The sequence below is a fragment of the Lissotriton helveticus genome, chromosome 7 (assembly GCF_964261635.1).
Source record: "Lissotriton helveticus chromosome 7, aLisHel1.1, whole genome shotgun sequence".
Taxonomy (NCBI): Eukaryota; Metazoa; Chordata; class Amphibia; order Caudata; family Salamandridae; genus Lissotriton; species Lissotriton helveticus.
Genome location: NC_136068.1, coordinates 1,297,244,348 through 1,297,257,723, shown reverse-complemented (window position 1 = coordinate 1,297,257,723; position 13,376 = coordinate 1,297,244,348). Strand labels below are relative to the sequence as shown.

General features: G+C 44.9%; 2 protein-coding genes across 4 annotated transcripts in view; one reads left to right on the top strand and one right to left on the bottom strand.

Moving 5' to 3' along the window:
- Nucleotides 1-610, bottom strand: part of TEN1 (TEN1 subunit of CST complex) — a 95,360-nt gene extending 94,750 nt beyond the window's left edge. Inside the window, exon 1 of the mRNA XM_078650827.1 lies at nt 477-610. Within this exon, the coding sequence (XP_078506953.1) occupies nt 477-506 (30 nt within the window). The 5' untranslated portion in view covers nt 507-610. The remainder of the gene's footprint in view (nt 1-476) is intronic.
- Nucleotides 611-1,005: 395 nt separating this feature from the next.
- LOC144770227 (peroxisomal acyl-coenzyme A oxidase 1-like) overlaps nt 1,006-13,376 on the top strand; it is a 214,853-nt gene continuing 202,482 nt past the window's right edge. For 2 of the 3 annotated variants that reach the window (XM_078654562.1, XM_078654561.1), the window contains exon 1: nt 1,040-1,315. In XM_078654562.1, coding sequence (XP_078510688.1) covers nt 1,201-1,315 — 115 coding nt within the window. In that variant the 5' untranslated portion in view covers nt 1,040-1,200. Of the gene's footprint in view, nt 1,316-13,376 lie in introns of all 3 variants that reach the window. The other variant, XM_078654560.1, reaches the window with a different exon arrangement.

The window sequence follows — 13,376 nt, the reverse complement described above, 5'->3', positions numbered from 1 at the left end:
AGTGCTACGCTAGTGGTCAGTCATAAGCCTGCCACGCCCAGGGCCCTCGGCTTTTTATTACTTAACATACGTGCCCTCCGTATCACGTCGGGCGCAACCACATAGCTCACGTTTGCAGGGGAACAACAATTGAGACAAACTTATTTGTACGCTAAGTGGGTGCGTCCACTTAGCACAACACTACAGCATACCTCTTATCACCCCTCTGGATGCTCCTCCTATCTCGTATTACTGTGTGTGGGCGAGTGCCACCAGTGGGGAAATAAATGAACCCTTTTTTCTCATAACCTTCCTCGTTTAAGTTACAAAATGTTTACCCCCATCTCCTAGCTACTCAGTCAATCACTATTTTGCATTAACTCACCCTTTCAATCACCTATATGTCATACCACAAAGAGACTGGAGTAAATGCACGAAATGGTTTCTTTAAAACAACTTGTAACGTACACTAACCAACAATAACAAATTCGACTAACCTGGGCTCCAGGATTGGTGCTACATGTCATAGAGAACTACAACGCCTCAGCAGAGATAGGAAGCGCTATATAAATACAAATATAATACAATGCAATGCCTATGCAGAACTCAAACTGTCCAGGCTGGACGTAAGATCACGTTTTAGAGAAGAGTGACGGTGTATGTCACTATGGAAGAAACTCAGCGGCCATGTTGGAAGTACAAGAAAATACAGGGCAACCCTGACAAACACGAGAAAATTCTTTCGTTGCATACTAATTTAGGACATATAAATGTAGTAAAAGAGTTACAGACATAGAACGTTTGTACATATCCTGATTATTTACTAAAGAACAAATATTTTTAATTTGTGAATTTGTTTAGATATCTATCCGAAACAAACTATGGTCAGTAGAATTTTAAAATGAAAACGGGCAATTAAGACTATTTTCCTTTGTTAGTTGTTTTCTTTGGGGGTGATACTATGCTAGTGCTTTTCTGTGTCCATGTCGTAGATGCGGCAAGGCGGCCGCCATCTTATAGTCAGGCAAAGCATGATGGCTGCCTGGTGGCAGTGGGCGTCACTTATTTGACAGGTCCAAGGGGCAGTGGGTGTCGCTTGGGCTGTGCTTCCTGGTTATTCCCGTGGGGCGAAGGGCAACTGTTTTGGTGGCCGGTTAGTAGGAAGCCGTACCTATCACCTTTTCAAACTCTCACAACCCAGGATCGCCTATTACCCCGACCATGACCTCGCACCCCGACCTGCAGCGAGAGCGGGCGTCCGCCACCTTCAACCCCGAACTCCTCACTCACATACTGGACGGGAGCCCAGAACGAAGCCGAAGAAGGCGAGAGATTGGTGAGAAACCTGGGTGCGAATGGGGCATAGACTATAGACTAGAGTATAGAATATAGGAAACGTAGGTGTATTTGCTGTGCAAAGAAACTGTGTGCAGTGTGCTCACTCACTGCTGTAACGTTTTCTTTCCGGGCAGAGCTCCGAGTCACCTCTTTGTCTACTATATTCTGAGTACAACAGGTGTAGTCCACACCTGTTACAATCAGCATATTTATACCACCTCGGAATGGCGACCTGCTGTTATAGCCAGCATAGGAAATAGTATTGAGGGGAAACAATAAGAAATATTACTGTTATAACGACAATAAACTTACCGGTTCAACTGTTTCTTCTTCTTTATCATACTTCTTTTCAATTACCAGCAGGGTAAAGGGACCAATATAATTAATGAGAACTGCCACCTGATTTCATCCACCAAAAAATCTCATCCGGTGCTAACAATTCAGCAGTCCACAAAGAGCCGAGAGACCCCCCCCCCCCCCCCAGTCTATTTGTTGATACTAGAAACTTTGCATGAGTCACAGCAAAATGGGGCTCCAAGTTCACTTTGCAGAAAAACTAAAACTCTGATATTTGTACTTCCTAAATACTAAGAGTGTGTTAGAGTGACGTCTATTTTTTGAGGAGCACCAAAGCAGTCCTATCTCTTAGAACATTTATATTTACAAAAACATTAAGGATTAGTTTTATATAATATGTATGTACACACACAGACACAAAAGCTTGCCTGCATACCGATACACTTACAGCTGCCCATTTCACATAGTCTCGCTGCTAGCATGTATGGGGATCCAGCTGGTTTGTGGATCCGGCAGCTAATTTTGAGCTTTATCGTAAAAGCCAGGTCCGTTCCTCAGACTCTCTTTTTTGTTAGTGTTTTTTTCCAAGTGCTACACTGCATAAGCCATCACAGCGCCTAGCAGACTGATGCTAGAACCTTTTGTAGGAGTTACAGCAAATTTCGCCCCCAGTTCAAGTTTTCAGAAGAAGTAAAACCCTAATATATAAGTACTTGCTAAAGCTTCACAGTTGACGGCCCATAACTTTACATTTGACTGACACCAAGAGAAAGTATAACACTTCCTTGCACAACTCGTATTATTGGTTTTGTTACTGTTGATTCAGTTTATTTTACTCTATTTTTTTCGGGGAGTTTCGTATAGCACAAACTTGACCCAAAGGTATCAGGGCGCTTTACATGAGCTCTAGTTGCGTTACTGGTCTAATGCTAATAGTTTCCTTTGTAACTTTACCGGACACTAATCAATGATTCCTGATTTGTCATAATATGAAAGGTATGCTATGTGCCACATTCCTATTTTAGGCGTAAAAGCTAACTTCATAGACAACATTGTCATAAAGTCTGATAATGATATCCCAGAGGGTGCAGGGGACAGGAAACACCCTTGTTTTAATCCATTCTCCACCAGTATTCAGGCTGTCAAGTGCCACATTTTGTCACGTTCCACTTGGCCCAATTATCAGAATGCAATTTCTGGGAAATGTCAGAAAGCCCTAAAGTGAGGGTCCAACTTGTTAGCTGTGACCTCAGCCACCTGGATCGGCCAGATCAAAAGCAGAACCAAAGACCATGAAGCAACAGTTCAACAATCCTGCTACCTCTTATGGACATCTGTGCAATCTCACAATAGGTTAAGCAGGGATTACTTGTGAAATGTATTTATCCAAATCCTCCTTGTTCATAAGGGACCAAATTAATACCTGTGGCCCAACTGTTTATATAATTTTTGCATAATTCAGATGTACATTTTTGCAGTAGAATCCAGTAAAATAAATGAGTCTCTAGTTGGCAGGTTCTTCTCTGCCCCCCTTCATATGAATATTCTTAATACTTGCACCTTTCCAAGAATCTGGGCTAAAGTCCATCTCAGTTAATCATTTGTAAACAGGGCGTAAAATATTAGTCCAGCAAGAGGTATTCAGGCAGATTACTGCAGTTGGTATATTGTCCTGGCCACTAGTCCCAGATACATTTTGTTTTCAGTAGTATCACATGCAGCACCTATCTGGTTCATAGTCGAAAGCTCTGAGCCTGGGTAGAATAATATTTTCTTCAACACAGCTGTCATCACTTACATTTTTATGAAAATAAAATTAGGTCAAGACAAGTCAGATATAACTAGAGTTTCAGGCATAATATTTCAGTTCTCATTAACTAGTTGCCACAATTCCCTAGAATCAGCCATTTGAATTGCTGCATTATATTCTGACAATTATGAATATTACTTGTCTTTTTACATGCTACTGTATGTACCTGTAGTACTTTTAAGTGCTTGAAGATATGCATCGGTAGGGTCCTGCTTAAATTTCCTGCAAGCCCTTTCCAGCTTTTTTTTCTTACATCTACATGCCTTTGAATACTATAGAATTGAATTTTATCTATTTTTTTTACCAAAAAGATAACAAAACTGTGACTTATCTTCCGCAGTACAATTTACGACAGTATTCCTCACCCCATGGAACCAATTAAACATGCTTAGGACTTGGGGCTGGTTCGGGTTCTAGCAGTATCTGTTAACATTTATAGCTTCCTCCAATAGACAGTATCTTATTCCCTAGGGATAATTAACATCTATGATAATAGTCTAGGTGGACTGCTTAAGACATGATATTTGATGGGCTCTTTTTAGTGCCCTGCGATAAATAACATTGTTCTCCTCAACCTCAGTAGCCGCTAATAGCAAATAAATGTACAATAGGTACAACAAACAGAGTTTTTTTCTTACCCATTGCAACAAGTATGGCCTGTCGGATGATTGCTAGAAAAACTTCCATTCAGGCAGATCAGATTACGGACTGCTACTATTATTCCCAATTGTGTAGTGCAAGGTGAAATTTACCCATGTGTCCGAACTTCCTCAGGGATATTATCAGCATTCCATTGTTCCACCAATATATTATCAGTTTCAGCCGGATTTAACATTAAATTAAAATCATTGGATCGAATTACAAGAGAATTGAAATATATTTCTTGAAGCAATTTCAGATATTCTATTATGTTAGCCAGGTGCCACTAATAAAAAATACAGGATGCAGAGCTTTAAGACACAAGACAGGCTGAATTGTGTCACAAATGATACAGGATGTGTATATAACAAGCAAGCAACCCATCACATCCTGACAATGTGGTATTCAGAAGTATGCAGCAAGAACTAGATTACCCTTTAGTAATAAAATACACCCAACCATCAATTGTCTCCGCATTAAGTCAAGGGAGCGTATTTACAAAATAAATACAGAAGCCAAAGCTGTGCGCACACGTTTACAGATATCTTAATGTCACATGGCCAAGAAACATTTTCACGCCTATGCATGTGGGGTGCTTTAACTCCCTTGTGGCGTTGGAAGCTAAATCTTAAGTACACCATAAGTATAGCACCACATATGATGTGACCCTATCATAGTCTTGTTTTTATATTCTGTAACAATTCCCAGGTTTTTAGTTATGCTTTTAACACTGTCGCTAGGAAGTTTGTATCAAAGCATTCAAAGTGCTGTTGGCTAAAATGACAGGCAGAAGGTGTTGCGCATTGCTTGGTCAAGTGATAATTTAATATTTAATTTGCTTTCCCAGTATTTCAAGACTGCTTTCTTATAAATGTCTAGTCTGGAGCAGCACATTATAATATGGGATTAATTTCCCATTTTCTTCTGAATTGCATGTAAAGCAATTGGCTGACAGTTCAAGATTAATCTTCTTTAAAAAGATTGGATTGCTTGATCTTGGCCCAGATACTGACCTGACTTTTTAACGCAATTGGAGACACTTCTGACTTGCCACCCACGATGCTCCTGGCATCAGTGGCAGTCTTGCCCAAGCCCGTAAAGGACGGCAGATACTGTACCTCATACAGGCCTCTCTCCGTGCTAAATATAGATTTTAAGATCTTCACCGTGATAATAGTGGCCAGCTGTGCCCGCTGCTGCCGGGATTGATAGAGCCGAATCAGGCCGGATTTGTCGCAACCAGACAATGCAGCAACAATACCAGGAGACTGCTTCACCTCCTGGAAAAGGTGCACCTCCAGTCAGAGGAGCGAGTAGTGCTGTCCGTCGATGCTGAAAAGGCGTTTGACAGGGTTCACTGGCCCTTCCCAGAGACCACTCTGGAGAAGTTCGGGGTGGGGAGCCGATTTTGCAGGTGGGTGCTTAGTGGATCTAGCCACCCTTCAGCCATTGTCCGGTTGAACGGCTTTACGTTGGACCCCTTCCCGATTGCTAGAGGCACACAACAGGACTGCCCGCTTCCTCCCCTACTGTTTGCTCTTTACATGGAGCCGCTAGCGCAGAGGGTTCGAGAGAATCAGCAGATTAGAGGTGTTCTCTTTGGTGTGAGCAGCACACCATGAGCCTGTACGCGGACGATTTCATCGCGACGCTAAAGACTCCCGAGATGTCTGTGCCGGCTTTCCGTGCCGAACTAGAGGAGTTTTCAGCTGCCTCGGGATTTAGAGTTAATGTGGCCAAGTCGCAGGCTTTAGGTTTTTCCCTACAGCAGCCAACTATTGCTGCCCTTGCCCAGGTGTGACCCATCCGATGGGATCAGAAAACTTTTCCGTACCTGGGCATAACACTATCAGTATCCACCTTAGAGCCAGTTTCCTTAAATTACACTCAGTTACTGGCATAGCCGTGGCAGGATCTGAGACGCTGGCAAGGGCAGAGTGGCACCCTCAAGATGAGCTACTCCCTAAAATTCTATACCTTTCCAGACCCTACCCGTGGAGCCGCCCCCGGGTATGCTGAAACAGCTTCAGGCTGAATTCTACTCCATTGTCTGGGCAGACAAGAAACCACAGATTAGCAGGGATATGAGCTTTAGACCCCCAGGGGCAGGGGGTCTGGGAATTCCCAACCTCAACTACTATTATAAGGCTGTCCAGATACGATCCTTGTTAGAATGGGCCCAATCAGAATCTGAGAAGCGCTGGCTCTTCATGGAGCGAGCATTAGCTGGTCAGCCCCTGTGGAAGATCCCCTTTCTTTGTAGAGCCTCCAGGCCCCCTGGACTTTATGGCTCACCAATAGTGCGGGCCACCTTAAAGGCATGGAACGCCGGGGCAACACACCACAGACTGACCATATTCATATTGCCCTTACCCCTATCATCAACAATCCCGACATCACCCCCGGCCCTGATCAGGCTGCCTTTGGTCACTGGAATAAGGAAGGCTGCAGATCCATAGGGCATTTTTTTTTTATGTAGAGTGTCCCCGGTCTTTTGAGGATTTCCAATCTGGCTTTGCAATGCCCGAAACTGAGCGATACCACTATCAGCAGATACGACACTGGGTCATGCAACCCCAGATACGCATGGGAGCAGAGAGACAGCTCGCTCCGTATGAGTGGTGGCTGCTTTCTAATCAATCCACTAAACAGCTTATCCCAGAACTGCACCACATTCTACGCCCCCTGTAAGAAATGGTCAAATCTGCGAGCCAAAGACGGTGAGGAACGGAGATAGGGCAGACATTGACCCCCAAAGATTAGGACAATATACATTACAGAGCCAGACACTCAGCACGTAATATTTTTTGTGTAGAATCTGCTCTAAGATAATGACGTACTGGTACATCACACCTGATGCAGACGCGTGCAGCGGGTGCGCCATTGGCGCACCAAAGGAAAGCCCGTCTGCGCCCGTCCACGCCGGGGCGCTGTCAGCTGCCAGTTACTCAGTTCAAAATCTAGGTGGCAGGTATGTTTACACACGCGCTGAACTTTTGTCTTTTTATTAACTGCTCTAGTTGTCTAAAGCATTCCTGGACTCCGTCAGCTGAATTCTTCCGATGTGATCAATGCTGTTCCTTTTTTCAAGACAGATGGGAGTGGGATCTCTCTCCCTGGTACGACTGAGCTCTGGTTTTTCAGCCTAAACTGCTGGTCTCTTGTAAAACATCATGCCAAGATAATTGACCTTCTAATAGATGAATTGCCTGATAGCCTATTTTTGACAGAGACTTGGTTAACTCAGGACTCTGGTGTAGAAGCCTGGTTGGCACTGCCCCCAGGATATATTATGTATCAACTTAATCGCCCTGTCAATCGGGGTGGCGGTATTGTCCTCAAAGAGCCTTTTTCTTGCAGTTTTAGGAAGGATGATATTCCTGAGTGTGAAAGTGCTTTTTTTAAAATCACCCTCAACCACAACTTCACTGTTTCTGGGCTGCTTATTTATCGGCCTCCAGGGCCATCAAAAAAATTTAGGGAAGCCCTAGTGAACAGGGTTACCCTACTTGCGAGTAAAGCTGCAAACTTTATTATTTTGGGCGACTTAAACCTCCATCTAGAAGACAGTGACAAAACAGACATTGCCGGCTTTCTGGTCGATTTGCCAATTGATACAATGTGTGGAAGATAGCACACATATTGCCGGGTATTTGTTGGACCCTATATTTTCTAATTTGGGTACTTTAACTGTGTCTCCCTCAGTCCATCTGGTCTGGACAGACCATTTTTTGGTCCCCTTTTTCCTTTGGTTTCCACGGAAACCTGTTTTAAACCACTCAAGATCTGTGATGAAACGCCCTTGACATAAATGGGATGTTAGTCAATTTTCAGACTCCTTGTTAAAGATCAAGCCACAGCTCCCCTCTAATACAGTGGCTGCGGATTCTCTTTCAGGACTGGCTGACTCAAGCCCTAGATTCCTGTATTCCTGAAAAACGTAGTTTAAAGAAAAAACTTGGATATTCTAATCCTTGGTTGAATGAGACCCTGGCAGAAGCAAAAACGGTATGTAAGCAATTGGAACGAACATAGAGGCACGCTTACGATTGGGAAGCTAAAAAGAAATATCGGGACTCCTCTATAAAATCGTATCATAGTCCAATTCGGAAAGCTAGAGATGAATATATTGCGGCAAAAATTTGGGAGAGCAATAACCCTCCAAAAATGATCTTTTTCCTTCTTAGAAAGATGCAACATTCTAACGAAAAAGTTGATTCCCCAGTTTCCTTTAACACTCAATGTGAGGAACATGCAGATTTCTTTGTGCGCAAGGTGAAGACTATAACAACCTTCCAACTGCTTGCCTCTTCTCAGCTACCTCTAATATTAATCGAACAGTCGAGCCTGAGGACAAGTCAATTTTCTCCAAATCAGCGCTGTGTTTCTTCCCCCCTACTCTCGCTCTCTGAGATTGACTCTCTCTGTCTCAGAATTAAATTGGGTTCTCCGGCTGACCCTCTGAGACCAGACCAACTTCATCAAGTTTTCAATTCAATCTCTCCAACGCATAGGGAATTGGTTAATTTATCACTGTCCTTTGCATCACTGCCTGCCACATGGAAGCATGCAAAAGTTATACCTCTTTTGAAGAAGCCTTCCTTGGAGCCGTCAGACCCGGGTAATTTTCGCCTCATCTTCCAGCTCCCTTTCTTAGCTAAGGCTACAGAATTGTATGTTAACTCAGTCTTGGCTGAATTTGTGGAGCACAACAAAATTCTCGACCCCTCCCAAAACGGTTTTCGTCCTCTCCACAGCACCGAATCGGCGCTGTTGGCAGAGACCGAGGACATCCACAACAGCCTAGATGTCGGGAACTCCACAGCACTTAATTCTTTTAGATTTAAGGGACGCTTTCGGCACTGTTTCCCATGACATCCTTATAGGCAGATTACATGATATACGGATCAGGGAGTCGGCCTTGGCCTGGTTCCGGTCCTTTTTGGAAGGCAGAATCTTTCAGGTTGAGGTGCCACCTTACCATTCACAGAAGCATGCTATCAAGCATGGGGTCCCATAGGGCTCTATATTGAGCCCTGCGCTTTTCAACGTCTACGTCAACCCCTAGCACTGATAGCAAGAAGTAGAGGATTGCCATTGGTTTCTGTAACGCGGTGGAGAAGCAGACTCAGACACACAGTTAAATGTATAATAAGGACTGTTTTTATTTAGTTCACAGAAACAAGGGATTGTGGGAGTTGTAGACCAGTTAGTTTCTTTAGTGTCCTTTAAGTTCCTGGGAAAGGGGTTCAACGTCTTCTTGTGAGCGTGATGGATGTCTCGTTGTAACCTGGTAATATAGGGAGAGGGAAGAGGGAAAATAAAAAATAAACAAGAAGCACCCAGTCAGGGTAATGTCCGGTTTGTTTTCAGTGCTATAGGGAGGGGGAGTGTTGGGAATAAACACCCAAAACCGTCACCAGTGAGGGGATTGCTACGGTAGCAGTAGGCACTCTATCGGTAGGGGAGTGGTTTACGTTCTCGCCCCACGTATGCTGTCCTCCCTGTTGCTTTCACCCTCCCCCGTACGGCGCCCCACCACGCCAAGGCGTCCCCGTAACTTGTCAAGCCCCGACACTCCTGGGCCATTGCTGGCTTGCTGGTATTGCCGGATGGGGTCCTGCGCCCCGCCTGTACTTCCTCCTTCGGCTCCCAGGCGCGGGCTCCTGCGTCCGGGTTGGGTGCTATGGTTGCCGGAATGGTTCCTCTCTCTCTTGGTTGTGGCGTGACGATGAAGGTGTGAACGCGATGATCCTCCTCCCTGGGTCCTTGGTTCTCCTTCTTTAGCCCGCCAAACGCATACCCGTCTTCCTCTGTTTCGTTGTTTTCGAGATCGAAGCAATCACCTGACTCAGCCACGTGACACGGAACAGAGGCCAGATTAAAGGGCCAGTGTCCCGACTGCACATTCTGAAAATAAAGAAGGGGACAAGGAGAAAGGTGAGCGGGGAAGTGTTCTGCTCTTTGTGTATCCTTTTCCGTGTTCTGTCCTTTGTCGTCACACACCCTTACCCCAGTCTGTTCACGATCGGGGAGCAGCAGGATAGAAGGGAAGTCCGCATTTCCATTGTCTATACCTTTCCAATGGATAACTTCAAAAGAGAAGGGTTGAAGGGAAAGAAACCAACGGAGGACCTGTGAGTTGTTCCCCTTGTTGCTGCTCATCCAGAGCAGTGGGGCATGGTCTTTTTAGAGGAGAAAGTGGGTGCCCTCTAAATAATATCGTAGTTTGTCCACTGCCCACTTGATCGCAAGGCACTCCTTTTCAATGGTTGGATATTTCTGTTCCCTGGGGTAGAGTTTGCGACTGAGGAAGAGAATTGGGTGTTCTGTACCTTCGGGAGAAGTTTGCGATAGGACAGCACCTAGGCCGTGATCAGAGGCATCAGTGTGTAACACGAAAGGTTTGGTAAAGTCCGGTGAGCGTGGGATTTGAGCTGAGGTAATTGTGGCTTTTAGGGCAAGAAAAGCTTTCTTGGCCTCTGGGGGTGGATGTTGGACATCTTTGGATCTAACTCTGTTTTGGAGGAAATCTGTGAGGGGAGAGGCTAGTTCTGAATACTGGGGTATGAAACGCCAGTAATAGCCAAGGAGGCCTAAAAATGCTCCGAATTCTTTTTTTGTAGATGGAAATGGGGCCTCTGCTATTGCTTTTATCTTTTCAGTCTGTGGTTCAGTTAGTCCGTTCCCAAGTAGGAACCGAAGGTATTTTACCTTCCTGAAACATGCCCTTGATTTCTTGGCATTTATGTGGAGCTCTGCAGCCTGAAGAGCTCGTAAGACCTGTTTGCAATGTTGAAGGTGCATATCCCAAGTGGGGCTATAGATGACTATGCCATCAAGGTATGCAGAGGAGTACTCCTGATGTTGTGCCAATACCTTGTTCATGGGCCTTTGAAAGGTGGCAGGTGCACCGTGTAACCCAAAAGGTAAGACGGTAAATTCATATAAGCACGTTGGTGTAGAAAAGGCTGCCTTTTCTTGATTTTCTGGGTTAAGGGGCACCTGCCAATACCCTTTTGTAAGGTCAAGGGTTGTAATGAATTGGGCCTCACCAAGTATCTCAATCAACTCATCGACACGTGGAATGGGATATGCATCGCATTTGGAGATGGAATTAACTGCCCTGAAATCAATAAAAAAACGGACAGAGCCGTCTGGCTTCGGGACTAAAACAATAGGGGAAGACCACTCACTTTGGGACGGTTTTATGATACCAAGAGTGAGCATGCTTTCTACCTCCTTGTTGTATGGCTTCTCGGCGGGCAGCAGGTACGCAGTAGTTTTTTTTTATTACTACCTTTCCTGGCAGGGTGTGGATGGAATGCTGTGCCAACGCTGTTTGTCCGGGAAGATCAAAAAATAGGTGGGCAATGGGGCGGCGGGTCTCTTCTAGGGCTTGTCTTTGTTTGTCGGACAACTCCGGTTGTTTGACTAGTTGCTGTAGAGTGGTCTCTGGATATGTCATTTGATCAAGTGTATGTACGTCTTTGGGAGGGGGACCCAGCCATTTTTTTTGCTGGTTAATGTGATATAGTAGTGTGCGTTTAGCAGTAACCTGTATTTTATATGAGGTCAACCCCACCTTTTGCACTACTTTATAAGCCCTTGCCAGCCAGCTTTTGTTTTTGTTAGGGCGGACGGCATGAGTACTAACACCCAGTCACCTATGGCTAGGTGTCTCCACTTCTTACCCCGGTTATAGAGTAGTTGTTGTTTTATCTGAGCTTTCTCTAAATCAGCATTTGCAAACTCCCTCAGTTTGTGTAGACGATTGTGGAGACTGTTAGTGTAGTCGACAAATGATCGGGTCTCTTCCTCTTTTTCATTTTCCCAGACCTCTTTGGTGATCTCTTAGAGGTTCCGGGGTTCTCTTCCATAAAGAAGTTTGAATGGGGAACACCCAGGACTGGTTTGAGGTTGACTCCGGATGACATACAAAGCTAAAGGGAGTAGCGAGTCCCATTCCCGGCCCTCTACGGTCAATAATTTCTTTAAGGTCAGTTTCAGGGTGGCGTTATATCACTCACATAAACAATCTGTTTGTGGATGATATACAGAAGTTTTTATATGAGAAATGTCTAGTGTTTTACAGACCTCCTTCATCAATTTAGAAACGAATGGGGTCCCCTGATCTGTGAGTATCTCACAGGGAAAACCTGTTCGGGAAAGCAGTTCCAGCAATTGTTCATGATGTTCCGAGTTGTGGGTGTACATAAAGGGGAGGCCTCTGGAAATCGTGTGGCGTAGTCTACCACAACCAAGGCATATAGATGGCCTTTTTTGGTCCGTGGCAGAGGACCAATGAGATCCATGCCAATCCTTTCAAACAGATTACCCACAACTGGGAGGGGTTGCAAAGGGAACGCTGGGGGTTTATACGGGTTTTTCTTCTGGCGCATTTTGCACTCTTGGCAGAAACGGGTAACGTGGGAAAATATTCCTGGCCAGTAGAAGTGATGTAGCAGCATCTGCATGGTCTTTTGTGCTCCCCTTTGACCTGCCAATAGATGCGAATGTGCGAAGAAGAGGACCTGGCCCCGTAAGGCTTGAGGTACCACCAACTGTGGTTCGTCTCCCTGTTTTTCGACCCTATATAGTAGGTTGTTCTTGATCTGAAACAAAGGATAGGGGGGTTGTCCTGAGGGTTAGTCTGATCGGCATGATCCCATGCTGGTTGAAGGGTCGGATCATTTTTTTTGTGCATATCTAAATCCTCTGTCTGTAATCCAGGGGGCCTGGGTTAGGAGGGAGAGGTGCGGCTGTCTTTGAAATTTCAGGAATTGCAGCTTATCCTTTAGCATAAGAAGAAATTCGGGATTATCCTGACGTATGATCATCTGCTCTGGAAGAGAGGGTACAACACCAAGCTTGACTTCAATGTGTTTGTCTGTCAGGCAAGGATATGGGGAGTATTTCTAGGGGATAGACTCGGATGTCGCCCTGCCCACATCTGATCGGTACGGTTTCCCCTGTCAGTCTTGTTTTAGGCAAGAGCACGTAGTGTTGGACCACAGACTGACGACAACCAGAATCGAGTAGGGACCTCAACTGTTTTCCCTGTATGGGTTACACTTACGTGAAAACTATGTCCGAACTCTGCTGTGCACAATATGGAGCGTGGGACACAACTAATATCCTTTGGTTCTTCTTGACTCTTTTTTTCGTGTGCAATTCCTGGCAATATACCCCCACTTGAAACATTGTGGATTCCTTAAGAGTGGTGGTTCAGGGCGGGATTGTCTGGGTTTTGTGGGTTCTAGGTTGGGTTTTGTTGCTTTTCTTTCTGGTTTCGTAAGTAATCCATAAGAAC